At 44.3% G+C, this 14,707-nt stretch overlaps 1 protein-coding gene across 1 annotated transcript in view; it reads right to left on the bottom strand.

The window, feature by feature from the left end:
• Window positions 1-14,707, bottom strand: part of THOC2 (THO complex subunit 2) — a 178,251-nt gene that overhangs the window by 112,763 nt on the left and 50,781 nt on the right. Inside the window, exons 11-12 of the mRNA XM_088478197.1 lie at window positions 6,094-6,266; window positions 5,597-5,792 (exon numbers count right to left, since the gene is read on the bottom strand). Of these exons, the coding sequence (XP_088334323.1) occupies window positions 5,597-5,792; window positions 6,094-6,266 (369 nt within the window). The remainder of the gene's footprint in view (window positions 1-5,596; window positions 5,793-6,093; window positions 6,267-14,707) is intronic.

Genomic DNA, 14,707 nt, shown 5'->3' with positions numbered 1-14,707 from the left:
AAAGTTGTAATAGAGTATGAAGTATTTGAAATATAGGACATGGTGCAGGTATAAAAATTTTATCACAGTTAACATGACAAAAAAAAAAAAAAAAAAAACCAAGCACACAGTAGGCCAAACGTTATTCTATTTTATTATGCGTTGGTAAGCAACATAGTAAAATAAATCTACAGGAATAAATAAATAATATTGCATTTAAGCAATATGGAGGACTATGGTAAACTTGTGAACTAACAATTATGAAAATAAACCTTCAGAAAACAGATAAAACAAGCTAGTCTGGAGAGGGAGTGAGCTGTATTGTAGAGTAACAATCCAGATAACACCTGTATGAGCAACAAGAGATGCTAACTCAACAGCCTTGATTGTGTTTACGGAAAGTTAAGTGTGTTTTTTTATTTTTATTTTTTGCACTATCAAAAAACTTATTAAAAAGCTAATCAGTACTAAAAAGTGATATAAAGAGCTACCTCTGCATCTTAAAGTGGAGAGAGATATAGATTGAAAGGAAATTAAAGCAGATAAATCACATTGGAATGGATTAGCAATGTAAGCAACAATTAATGTGCCTTTACTATTTTTGAACCATGGTGACTTACCTAGAAAATCCTTTTCTTCGAGATCCATAGGGATACCCATGGATACCAAAATAAAAAAAATTACCCATGCAGCCAGGTGCGTCAGGGTGGGTGCTCTGTGGACCTCGAAGAAAAGGAGTTATCTAGGTAAATCTACCATAACACTGATTTTCTTCTTCAGGGTCCATAGGGATCCACGGAGATACCATGGGGATGTCCCAAAGCAGTTCCCCTACGGTGGGGTACGCTCCTGAGCATAAAGGAGAACTCGACGCCCAAAGCAAGCATCCTCAGAGGCAAAAGTATCAAAGGAATAGAACCTAAGAAAAGTGTGGACAGAAGACCACATAGCTGCCTTGCACAATTGTTCAGCAGAGGCACCATGACTAAATGCCCACGATGGCCCTACAGAATGAGTAGAATGTGCAGTCCGTGCTTGGAACAGGGAGATCAGCCTGTGAGTACACCTGAGAGATAGTCATGCGTAGCCATCTTGTCAGAGTCGGCTTACTAGCTGACCATCCTCGTTTGTGAAAACCATATAATACAAAAAGAGCATCTGATTTTCTAACAACGTTTGTACACTCCACACAGATACAGAGAGCATGAACTGCATCCAGGGAGGCTTCACCTACAGAAAGATCTGGAGTCTGAAAAGCTGGAATTACAATTTCTTCATTCACATGAAAACTGTACACTACCTTAGGAAGGTAACCCTCCCTTGTACGAAGAACAGCTTTATCCTGGTGAAAAAAAACAAAAATGGGAAGCGACAAGACAGCACTGCCAAAATCGGAGACACTGCGAGCAGAAGAGATTGCAAGAAGAAAAAAAGTGTTTTCGCTGTCAACCACTTCAAATCTACAGAATCTAGAAGTTCAAATGGGTGAGCTTGTAGCCCCTAAGAACCAAAGACAAATCCCACAGTGCTACTGGTGGAACAAAAAGGAGGCTGAATTCGCAAAACTCCTTGGGAAAAAAATTCTAACATCTGGTTCAGGGGTAATCTTCCTCTGGAATCAGACTGACCGTGCAGAAACCTGCACTCTCAAAAAGTAGCCAGGGGGAGACCAAGGTCTAAACCTGCCTGGAGAAAAGTCAGTACCCTGGAAATCCTAAAATACCCTAGGATCATACTTTCTGTGGAAACACCATTTACCAAAAGAATGCCAAACTCTGTAATAGATGCGGGCACAGGCAGGTTACCATGCCCTAAGCATCGTTTGAATTACAGAACTGGAAAAACCTTTTGCTCTTAGGATGGAAGATTCAAGAGCCACGCCGTCAAAGCCAGACGAGGTAAGTCCGGATGCCGGCAGTGGCCCTGCGTTAGCAGATCCTGCCATAGAGGATGAGGATAAGGTCTGTCTATTGACAGATTCTGTATGTCTGTGAACCAATGATGTCTGGGCAAAGGCGGAGCCAGCAGTATTACTGCTCCGCCTTCCTGCTTGAATTTCCAGAACACTCTTGAAAGGAGGGAGATCGGAGGAAAGATATATACGCCAGTTTGAAGGCCCATCTTACTGCCAGTGCGTCCACGAAGGCTGTTGATGGGTCTCTAGACCTGGACCCGTACCTGGGGGACCTTGTGGTTGTGACGTGACGCCATGAGATCTATGTCTGGTAGACCCCATTTGTTTACCAGGAGCTGAAACACTCCTGGATGGAGAGACCACTCTCCGGCGTATATGTCCTGGTGACTTAGGAAGTCTGGTTCCCAATTGAGTACTCCGGGTACGAATATTGCAGAGATGGCCGGAAGATGACGTTCTGCCCAAAACAGAACCCTTGTCACTTCCGTCATAGCTGCGTAACTTCTTGTGCCTCCCTGATGATTGAGGTAGGCTACTGTTATCGCATTGTTGGACTGGATCTGGACCGGCTTGCCCTGGAGTATGTCCTGTGCCCTGAAAGGTGCTTTGTATACTGCTCGTAGTTCCAGAATGTTTATTGGCAGATGACTTCCCCGATTTGTCCAACTTCCCTGAAAAGGTGCGATGACCTGTCACTGCTCCCCATCCGCGAAGACAGGAGTCTGTAGTCAGAAGCACCCAATTTGGAATCCAGAATGGTCGCCCTTTGTTCATATGATCCTTTCTCAGCCACCACAGGAGGGATTGACGAACCTCTGGAGTAAGAAGGATCCTCTGGGACCTTATTAGATGATATTGTCTGTTCCACTTGGAGAGAATCAATCTTTGCAGAGGCCTGCAATGGAACTGAGCATATCCCACCATCTCGAAGGTGGATACCATTGATCCCAGGACCTGCAGTGCTAACAGAATGGATACCCTTTGCTTGCATAGCAGCTTGCATATTCGCAACGATAGTGCCACACTCTTGTCCTCTGGCAGAAACACCATCTGTGCCCGATAATCCAAAAGAGCTCCCAGATGTACCATCTGCCGTGTTGGAGATAGTGATGATTTCTTCCATTTGATGATCCAACTGTGCTCTTGTAAGCAGGCTATGGTCAGTTGAAGATGGTTTTGTAAAACAACCGGAGTCTGTGCCAATATCAGAAGGTAGTCCAGATATGGCAGAATTCTGACTCCCTGACGCCTGAGATAGGCCGTCATGACCGCCATTATTTTGGTAAATACTCGTGGAGCCGTAGATAGGCCAAAGGGTAGAGCCTGAAATTGGTAATGTTGCTGAAGGACAGCAAAAAGTAAAAATTGCTGGTGGTGTGGTATAATAGGAATTGCCAAAATAATTGATCGGAGAGTTTCCATACGAAACTTGGGTATATGGATAAACCTGTTGGCGATAAGCCCAATTTGATTTCTGAACCAGAAATAGATTGGAATAATAACCCCTTCCCTGTTGCGACACACAGGAACCGGGATTATTACCCCCTTCTGCAGCAGGGAGTGAATGGCTTCCATAAGGGCCAAAAGCCTTGACATCTGCTGGAGGATCTGTGCAAAAAAAAACTTCTGGGGAGGATGCATCCTGAAAGTGAGGACATACCCCAGGCTCCAGCCATAGCATGCTTCAATCTTTTTATAGGTGGAATCCTTCAGGGAATATGCTGACTAAATAGGCAATGTAGCCTTTCTGATTAAATGTATCACATGAGCATTCAAAGTAGGATGTACCTCCCGCTTAGTACATACAGAAGCTGGGAGAGGATACAACGCCGTTATTTTCTTATTCACATAAAACAGTTTGTCTGGGTTACCTCATGCCTCATCCATATGCTCAGTGAGCTGTTCAGATACAGGAAACTACGTTTTGACCACCTTCCGGTGGTGATTAAACACTGGAGCTGGTTCATCATCCTGAATATCTAGGATTGATTAAACCTGCCTTCACCATTTGTGAACGAGTGGTCCTCCTCCCCCGAGCTAGACCCTGGAGAGGAACCTTGTGCATTATCTGATTCCACTGATAATGCGTCTGAATCCATATGTTGAGCAGACGGATAAAAAGATAACTTGCGCTTAGGCGCCTTAGTAACTACCGGAATGCTATCAAGATCGTGCCATACTCTGACTAGAATGGGCACAAACATCCTTCCAGGAAGGATGCATAGTAGGTGCAAACATAGCATGCTGTGAACACCCCAACCAAGGAGGCATAGTGGTAGTAGCCATACGAATCCACAAACTGCTTCATTACCTGGGACAAATAGGATACCCATGAAGGCTCTTGTCCAGGGACAGGTGGACTGGTGAGGTGGCTCTTTATAACAGACAACACACAAACCATCCTTAATGTCCTTAGGGTTCAAATAGGCCATACATTATTTACATGAAATCAGCGCACACTGCTCCCCCTCCTGTATCCCTTTATCTTTTGACATGTTCAGTAAATGCAATAATTGCAATGTTATGTGACAGCCTTCGCAAAATCTTTATGAATGTGAAGTACTCAGAATAACCTCCACCCCAAGAGGACGGAGAGAAAAAACAGTGATAGCTATAATTGACAGACTGAAATAAAAGACAGTGTCAATACAGCAACTAGCATATAGTCACATGCAATGAATATGTAATAAAATTACAAATTACTTTAAATCAACTACACAAACACAAAGGAAAGGTAGGATATACAGCACTATATACTACCTTAATCAAGGGAGAGGTATACAGGGAGACTGACCCAAATCCTCCTGAGACCAACAGCTACAGGGCACACTGTGCGCGGGCTTTGAGAGTTTCATACACATGTGGATGGTAGGCGGAGCAACCCAGACATGCAAAACCCTTTGTAGGGACTGCATCTGGGTTGGGGGGGGGGGGACTACCTTCTCTAAGCTGCGTAAACCAGCCGGGTACGCTGGCCTCGCGGCAGTAGAAGCGTCTGTTGCCGATCCTCTGCATCAGACGACACGGCCCCTGTGGTGTAGTGAGGACGTGGACAATCCCGGGCATTGACTGCAGCGACTCCCGGTGAGTCTCTGACACCAGAAGCAAGGACTGCAGCGTGCAATTCCCCGTGAGCGAGGAATCGCCTTACCTGACATCTCAGTGCGTCCGGTTGCAGTCCAGGTCGTAGCATTGCTGCTAGCAAGCTCAGCCGCGACCCGCCAAAATCACTAGCCCAGTTACTGGTGTTGTGGCCCGGCGGAGGTAGATTGAGTCACAGTACATGGGTCTCAATTAAAACGCTCAGTACTGCCAACCCAAAAACATAGAAAATAAAGTAAAACATAAAATAAAAGCTTAGGACTGCCTGAGCAGTCCCCTGTTACAAAGGTGCGTCTTGAACCTACCGCACCAAATGAAACAACTGAAGCCCTATGGCTAGGGGTGGGGTATATATGGAGGAGGACCCGAGGCATCCTGGGAGCTGAAGCTTTAACTGTTTGGTGCCTGGTCTCTCCAACCATAATATCCCCTTGGTATCCCTGTGGATCCCTATGGACCCCGAAGAAGAAAGTTTATATTGCTGCTCCATTTCATGTAGGCATTAATGAGGACAACGACCTAAATATAGACATGTCTTCATGAACAAATCTGGGTCGGATACAGTGCAAACGTTAGCCAGCATAATAGAAGGATACAAACCTCTTTCATCAATGCTTTGCCAAGTCTGACAATTTTTGCCAGTAAAATGGGATCATGTGCTAGGTGTGGACCCAGGAAACAAAGCATGTTGAACACATCTCTTCTTAAATCTTCAAAACATTCCACTGGCTTGGGGGCCCTCTGGCTGTGCATTGGGGAAACACGAGATCCCTTGGCACCCTTCGGCACTCCCACTCTAGAAAACAAAACAATAAATTAAAATACATACAATCACTAAAGGGGCATATTTACCAAGGTGATTTTGTGGGAAATCTCATGAAAATAGCAATATCCCCAGGATTTAAGAAAGGGGACCTTATGGTAGATAACTGTGGTACCTCCATTTTCGTTCACTAAAGTAGTTTCCATTATTAAAAGTATTCCCCTTTTAAATTTTGGGCCAGCACTTGACAAACCAATTAAATTTTATCTGCTTTGCAAACTTAAGACATAAGTCAGTACCTAAACATGTGACAATTACGAATTATTGATCTTACCGTCGATACAGAGGCTCAATTGTCACGTGGATAAGGTGACACAGTGCTAACGCTATGGGCTTATGAGATGCTGCATAAAATGGAGGCATCTGATCCATTATGTTTTGAGCATGCTGCCAGTCTCCAATCTTCAGCAATGCTTCCAGCAAACCAAGTTTCTGGTTGTCCGGAGCCTACAAAAAAAATAATTGCAGTGACCAGCTGATTCATTATAAACACAAAAACACTTTCCTTTAAAACTTCCATCTCTTGATAAAACATTTTCTGATTACATTTTCTTTACAAAGCTAGAAAGCAGTTTTCATAAATAGTGTGTTCTTAAACCAATGGCAGTAATATAGCAAGGTTTGTACAGATGTGTCCACATATGCAGCGGCTGTGACACTAACATGCAGATACACTCACAGTCTCACACAGATATAAGCATGCCGTATATCATTTTAATCAGCAGAAGCTGCTTGTGCTTCCTATTCACATTACTGTCCGAATAAGACGCTTTTGAAGGCAAAAAACTGAACGAAAAGATGCTCAGTGGGACTAAAAGGGCTGTTTAATGCGCAAGGAGGCTAGATGTATCTGTACAATCTAGCTGTATACGTCACGAGCCTAGCAATTATATTGTAAACTGGAATATGCGCTTTTTGGGCATCATTCAGATTCACCATCACTCCAAAAGGAACTCAAATGTTTTATGAACAGTTGTGCCTTACACATGCAGTGCTTCAGTTTATCATCATCTCCCTGTACAGAATCTATGCAGTTTCATGAATTAACTGAAATCACTCATTGCCAAACTTCTGTACTGTTAGACGAAGCTCCCAATGATCTACTCACTACCCCTGCTACAGTGCCAGTAAAGCTGGGTACACACTTGTTGATATATCGTTCGATCAACAAACGATAAACTGTGAGTGCATCAGTGGGTGTGCACACCCAATGGATCTGTGAACGATGTCGTTCAGACATATCAAGCCGGCCCGGCAGCACAGCTGATGCAGATATATATAAAAAAATATATATAAAAATCGGTGCATCTGCAAGTGTGTATGGCCGAACCTTACACTGGCTGCAGGACCTGCCGACACTGACATCACAACTGGGCGGGCAAATCTAAATGCCCACCTAGTTGTGATGTCAGGTCAAACAGATCAAGCGGCCGATTGGTAAGTGCGTTTAGTTTACAAATCAGATTGTTCCAAGCAGTTTCTAAAATATGACCAAAAATAACCACACACATGCATTAGCATAGAGGTTCCCAAACGTGGACCTCAAGGCTCCCCAACAGTTCAGGTTTTAGAGAGATCCATGGTTGAGCACAGGTGACAAAATTAGTACAGCAAAAAGAAAAGGGAGGAAGGTACTCTCTTGTTTCTGGGGCACAGAAAAGCTGTCTATATTATTGTATAATGTAACTTATAATAAATACGTGAAAAACAAAAAATCTTATAAAAAAGACTAACCACATAAGACAACATATAATAGAGAGTCATATGAGAAATACAGCTGGCATTGAAATACAAGTCTCATAATTTCAAAGTAATAATATATGCGCCTTCATAGCTCACTCTAATAAAGTTTTCCAAGTGAAATAATATCAATTAGTACAGTTATTATTTGAACCAATCTATATGTGGAGTGAGCGCTGAATCAGTTCACCGTGACAACATGCAATAATCAAACATCGATATCATGGCTTGATACAATAAAGATCTGTCAACAGACATATGAAAATTGATACGCTTGTACCAATACACTGATATATATGCTATTGCAGTTCTATATAATATGATTTATCAGAGAAAAAAAGATCTCAATAGATACATATGATAAGCCGATATATCGGTGGAATAAATGCTGAATCTTCACTCCACATAAACATGCAATCATTAGTAAAACATGGTTGTCATAGATCAATGTAATCAAGATTTACACGGGAAAAAAAATCTAAAAAAAAACCATATATAATAATAAACAGATACATTTCTGAAAGTAATGCTGGAACATCAGTCCGCCATAACAACATGCATCCTGACAGGCAGAAGACGCGCGTTTCACCTACAGGCTCTGTCAGTTCCGGACTACACCGCCTCATTCAATGTTCTCACTGCACTTTTATGTGACATCAGTGGGGTGAGGTGAGCTACTTGCAGATCCGGCTCTGTTACCTTCCTTTATATCTATCTTTCTATGGTGTCGTGTGCATGGGTGTTTGGAGACACAGATTACCCCTATGCTGAGAGATCGCTCTCAGATATCAGGTGCAAGAGACTCTCAAACACCCTGCCATCACCACTTATCTGTCTGTACAGTATTCCTAAAGGCATTTCCACTCCCTTATTGTCCCACTAGTAAGCCAGTACATACACACATATATATATATATATATATATATATATATATATATATATATATATATATATATATATATATACTAGGGGTGAGCGGGTTCGGATTTCTGAAATCCGAACCCCCCCCGAGCCGAGTCCGATCCGAGTCAGGCTCGACTTTTCCCGCCTGACTCGGATCTGAAATCGAGGCAAAACGTCATCATCCCGCCTTCCGAGTCTCGCGGGTTTTGGATCCTATATAAGGTACCCGCGTCGGCGCCATTTTCTCACTCGGCTGTGGACAGTGAAGAGGGAGGGTGGGAGTTAGGGCTGTGTAGTGTAGTGTAGTGTAGTGTAGTGTAGTGCTGCTGTTGTCCACTACTTCAAAGTCCATAGGGGCTGGCTGTGTTGTGCTGTGCTGCTGTTGTTAATAGGGGCTGTGTCCACTACTTCAAAGTCCATAGGGGCTGGCTGGACTGTGTTGTGCAGTCAGTTCTCCATAGGGGCTGTGTCCACTCCAAAGTCCTGTGCAGTGTCCCAGTCCTAAAGGAGTGCTGTAGTGTTGTCCAGGGGGTGCTCTGTCCATCAGGGGTGCTCCCCCCAAGTGCTAAAAAAATAATATATTTTCTGTGTTTGTGAATTGTGTGCGCAGTAGCCGCACGTGCATCAACAAAGTAGTGCCAAGCGTGCGCCTGTGTCATAAGTAAAGGGCCGGCTGGCTTGACCGTTAAAGGGTGCTGTAACCCCCGAAAGTACACTCCAGTCCAAACCAAAAAAAAATTATTTTCTGTGTTTGTGAATTGTGTGCGCAGTAGCCGCACGTGCATCAACAAAGTAGTGCCAAGCGTGCGCCTGTGTCATAAGTAAAGGGCCGGCTGGCTTGACCGTTAAGGGTGCTGTAACCCCCGAAAGTACACTCCAGTCCAAACCAAAAAAAAAATTATTTTCTGTGTTTGTGAATTGTGTGCGCAGTAGCCGCACGTGCATCAACAAAGTAGTGCCAAGCGTGCGCCTGTGTCATAAGTAAAGGGCCGGCTGGCTTGACCGTTAAAGGGTGCTGTAACCCCCGAAAGTACACTCCAGTCCAAACCAAAAAAAAATTATTTTCTGTGTTTGTGAATTGTGTGCGCAGTAGCCGCACGTGCATCAACAAAGTAGTGCCAAGCGTGCGCCTGTGTCATAAGTAAAGGGCCGGCTGGCTTGACCGTTAAAGGGTGCTGTAACCCCCAAAGTACACTCCAGTCCAAACCCAAAAAAAAATTATTTTCTGTGTTTAGCCGCACGTATATATCAAATCGATATAACATAAATGGAGGACCAAACTTTCTCCGATAAAAATAAAATAGAGAAAGATCAAGAACCACTTCCTCCTAGTGCTGAAGCTGCTGCCACTAGTCATGACAGACGATAACATGCCATCAACGTCGTCTGCCAAGGCCGATGCCCAATGTCATAGTAGAGGGCACATACAATCCCAAATGGCAAAGTTCGGGAAAATGACCTTGAAAAAGACATTTAAATCAGCTGAAGAGAAACGTAAACTTGCCAATATGCCATTTACGACACGGAGTGGCAAGGAACGGCTAAGGTCGATCCCTAGTATGTTCATGACTAGTGGTTCAGCTTCACATGACGATGGAAGCCCTCCTCCCACTAAAAAAATCAAAAAAGAGTTAAGCTGGCAAAAGCACAGCGAAGAACTGTGCTTTCTAAGAAGATATCACAAATCCCCAAGGAGAGTCCAAGTGTGGTGGTGGTTGCGATGCCTGACCTTCCCAGCACTGGACGGGAAGAGGTGGCTCTTTCCACCATTTGCACGCCCCCTGCAAGTGCTGAAAGGAGCACCCACAGTCCACTTGCTGATATGCAAATTGAAGATGTCACTGTTGAAGTACAACAGGATGAGGATACTGGTGTAGCTGGCGCTGAGGAGGAAGTTGGCGAGGAGGATTCTGATGGTGATGTGGTTTGTTTAAATCAGGCTCCGGGGGAGACAGTTGTTGTCCGTGGGATGAAAAAGCCCATCACGGTCATGCCTGGGCAGAAGACCAAACATTCCACCTCTTTGGTCTGGCAATATTTCTATCCAAATCCGGACAACAACTGTCTTGCCATATGTACCATATGTAAAGGTGAAATAAGTAGGGGTAGGGACGTCAACCACCTAGGAACATCCTCCCTTATACGGCACCTGCAGCGCGTTCATAAAAAGTTACTGTCAAGTTCAGAAACTTTGGCTAAGACCGTAAGCAGTCCAGGGACACCTAAATCCCGTTGTCCTGTTGTATCCAAGCGCCTGCAAACCACACCGTCAACTCCCTCCTCGTCAATTTCCTCCTTAGTTAGGATCGGAAGTAGTCCTGCAGGCCATGTCACTGGCATGACTGACTCTCCTATCCGGGATTCCTCCGGAGGATCCTGCATTGCTACGCCTACTGCTGCCGCTGCTGCTGTTGCTGCTGCTGCTGGGAGTCGTTCATCATCCCAGAGAGGAAGTAGGAACACCACTACTTTTACTAAACAATTGACCCTCCAACAGTCCTTAGCGAGGAGGATGAAGTACGACAGCAGTCATCCTGAAGCAAAACGTATAACTGAGGCCTTGACTGCTATGTTGGTGTTAGACGTGCGTCCGGTATCCGCCATTAGTGCAGTGGGATTTAGACAATTGATGGAGGTAGTGTGTCCCCGGTTCCAAATCCCGTCTAGATTCCACTTCACTAGGCAGGCGATACAGAGACTGTACAGAAACGTCAGAAAAAGTGTCCTCAGTGTCCTGAAAAATGCCGTTGTACACAATGTCCACTTAACCACGGACATGTGGACAAGTGGAACAGGGCAGACTAAGGACTATATGACTGTGACAGCCCACTGGGTAGATGTATCACCTTACGCAGCAACAGCAGCAGCGTCACCAGTAGCAGCATCTCAGAAATGCCAGCTCGTTACAAGGCAGGCTACGCTGTGTATCACCGGTTTCAGTAAGAGGCACACCGCCGACAACCTCTTAGAGAAACAGAGGGAAATCATCGCCCAGTGGCTTACCCCACTTAGACTCTCCTGGGGATTTGTGATATCTGACAACGCCACCAATATTGTGCGGGCATTACATCTGGGCAAATTCCAGCACGTCCCATGTTTTGCTCACACAATAAACTTGGTGGTGCAGAATTTTCTGAAAAGTGACAGGGGCGTGCAGGAGACGCTTTGGGTGGCCCGAAAAATTTCTGGCCACTTTCGCCATTCAGCGACTGCGTGCCGAAGACTGGAGCGCCAGCAAACACTCTTGAACCTGCCCCGCCATCACCTGAAGCAAGAGGTTGTGACGCGGTGGAACTCAACCCTCTATATGCTTCAGAGGATGGAGGAGCAGCAAAAGGCCATACAAGCCTATACATCCACCTATGACATAGGCAAAGGAGGGGGTATGCACCTGACTCAAGCGCAGTGGAGAATGATTTCCGTGTTGTGCAAGGTTCTCCAGCCCTTCGAACTTGCCACACGTGAAGTCAGTTCAGACACTGCCAGCTTGAGTCAGGTCATTCCCCTCATCAGGCTTTTGCAGAAGCAGCTGGAGAAAGTGAAGGAGGAGCTAAGACGGAGCGATTCCGCTCGGCATGTGGGACTTGTGGATGAAGCCCTTCATTCGCTTTGCCAGGATTCCAGGGTGGTCAATCTGTTGAAATCAGACCACTACGTTTTGGCCACCGTGCTCGATCCTAGGTTTAAAGCCTATGTGGTGTCTCTCTTTCCGGCCGACACAAGCCTGCAGAGGTGCAAAGACCTGCTGGTGAACACACTGTCAGCTGAAGCGGAACGTGACACGTCAACGGCTCCTTCTTCATTTTCTCCTGCAACTGGGGCTGCCAGGAAAAAACTTAGGTATCCTAAGCAACCCGCTGGCGGTGATGCAGGGCAGGCAGGACCAAGTTTGGACATCTGGTCCGGACTGAAGGACCTGGCAACAATTTCTGACATGTCTACTGTCACTGCATATGATACTGTCACCATTGACAGAATGGTGGAGGATTACATCGGTGACAGCATCCAAGTAGGCATGGCAGACAGTCCATACCTGTACTGGCAGGAAAAAGAGGCAATTTGGAGGCCCCTGTACAAACTGGCTCTATTTTACCTGAGTTGCCCCCCTCCAGTGTGTACTCCGAAAGAGTGTTTAGTGCAGCCGGGAACCTTGTCAGCGAAAGGTGTAGGAGGTTGCTTCCACAGAATGTGGAGAAGATGATGTTCATCAAAATGAATTATCAGCTCTTCCAGGGAGACCAGCCTCCAGAAGGTACAGAGGGACCTGTGGTGGTGGATTCAAGTGGGGACGAGTTAATACTTTGTGAGGATGAGGATGTACACACTGAAGAGGGTGAGGAATCGGTGGATGAGGAGGATGAGGATGACATCTTGCCTCCATAGAGCCAGTTTGTGCAGGGACACATTAATTGCCAGCTTGTTTTGTGGGGGCCCAAACGAACCAATCATTTCAGCCACAGTTGTGTGGCAGACCCTGGCGCTGAAATGATTGGTTTGTTAAAGTGTGCATGTCCTGTTTATACAACATAAGGGTGGGTGGGAGGGCCCAAGGACAATTCCATCTTGCACCTCTTTTTTTTCTTTGCATTATGTACAGTTTGGGGCCTAGTTTTTCAAACTGCCATCCTGTCTGCCACTGCAGTTTCACGCCTAGATGGGTCACGTGTTTGTGCCGCCCACTCGTGTCGCTTAGCATAGTCATCCAGCTACCTCGGTGCAACGTTTTGGACATAAAAACACTATTGTGAGGTGTGAGGTGTTCAGAATAGACTGGAAATGAGTGGAAATTAAGGTTATTGAGGTTAATAATAGCATAGGAGCAGAAAAACCTACAAATTCTGTGATTTTAGCTGTTTTTATGCTTTTTTAAAAAAAAATACAGATCCAAAACACAAAACCCAGAACCCAAAACACGGAAGGGTGGTTTTGGCAAAACCAATCCAGATCCAAAACACGAAGAAAGATCCAGATCCAAAACCAAAACACAAAACACGAAAAGTGGCCGATGCACACCCCTAATATATACACACACACACACACACACACACACACAGGGCTTAAGATGGATGAACACGGGAGATCAGTGGGTGCCGACCTCTATATTATATTATATCATACCCTCATGGTAAATGCGGTGGGTCCGCTCATATCCCATTCAATACAACTGTAAATGGGATACAGAAGCCACCTATCCCCTTACCTTTAAGTGAGCGGTATCTTTTACCCGACACATTATTTACTTAGTGCTATGATGTATTTCCATCCATTCTTGACGAATAAGATTGATCCTTTGCTTTAATACATTGCCTTTATACAATTAGGCAACTGACATCTCATGATTAGTTAGTTATATTGTTGACTGATTATTGCATGTTGTTATGGCAGACTGATGTTCTAGTATTACTTTCAGAAATGTATCTGTTTATTATTATATATGTTTTTTGAGATTTTTTTCACCTGTAAATCTTGATTACACTGATCTATGACAACCATGTTTTACTAATGATTGCATGTTGTTTATGTGGAGTGAAGATTCAGCATTTATTCCACCGATATATCGGCTTATTATCAAATGTATCTATTGAGATCCTTTTTCTCTGATAAATCCTATTATACAGAACTGCGATAGCATATATATTAGTGTATTGGTACAAGCGTATCAATTTTCATATGTCTATTGACAAATCTTTATAGTATCAAGCCATGATATCGATGTCTGATTAATTATTGCATGTTGTCACGGTGAACTGATGTTTCAGCGCTCACTCCACATATCGATTGGTTCAAATAATAACTATTAATTGATATTTTTTCACTTGGAAAACATTAGAGTGAGCTATGACAGCGCATGTATTATTATTACTTTGAAATTATGAGACTTGTATTTCAATGCCAGCTGTATTTCTCATATGACTATCTCTATTATATGTTGTCTTATGTGGTTAGTCCTTTTTATATGATTATTTGTTTTTCACATATCAAAAGTTACGTTTTACAATAATATAGACAGCTTTTCTGTGCCCCAGAAACAAGAGAGTTCCTTCCTCCCTTTCTTTTTGCTGTATATTTTGCTCTCATGGGTGCACCTCCTTCCCTCACCCTTTCAAGTGATTTCTTCCATACTGTAGGAGTTCTGTCTGTCGCTTAAATACACTAATTACATTTGGTACCAGTGCTTGGGACTCCCCTCTCCCTTTTCCCCTGTATTGACAAAATTAGTACCTCAGGTCAATTTGATTTAACCA

The sequence above is a fragment of the Taudactylus pleione genome, unplaced genomic scaffold, assembly GCF_031769625.1.
Source record: "Taudactylus pleione unplaced genomic scaffold, aTauple2 ptg000211l, whole genome shotgun sequence".
NCBI classification, from domain to species: Eukaryota; Metazoa; Chordata; class Amphibia; order Anura; family Myobatrachidae; genus Taudactylus; species Taudactylus pleione.
This window is presented reverse-complemented; position numbering and strand designations above follow the sequence as displayed.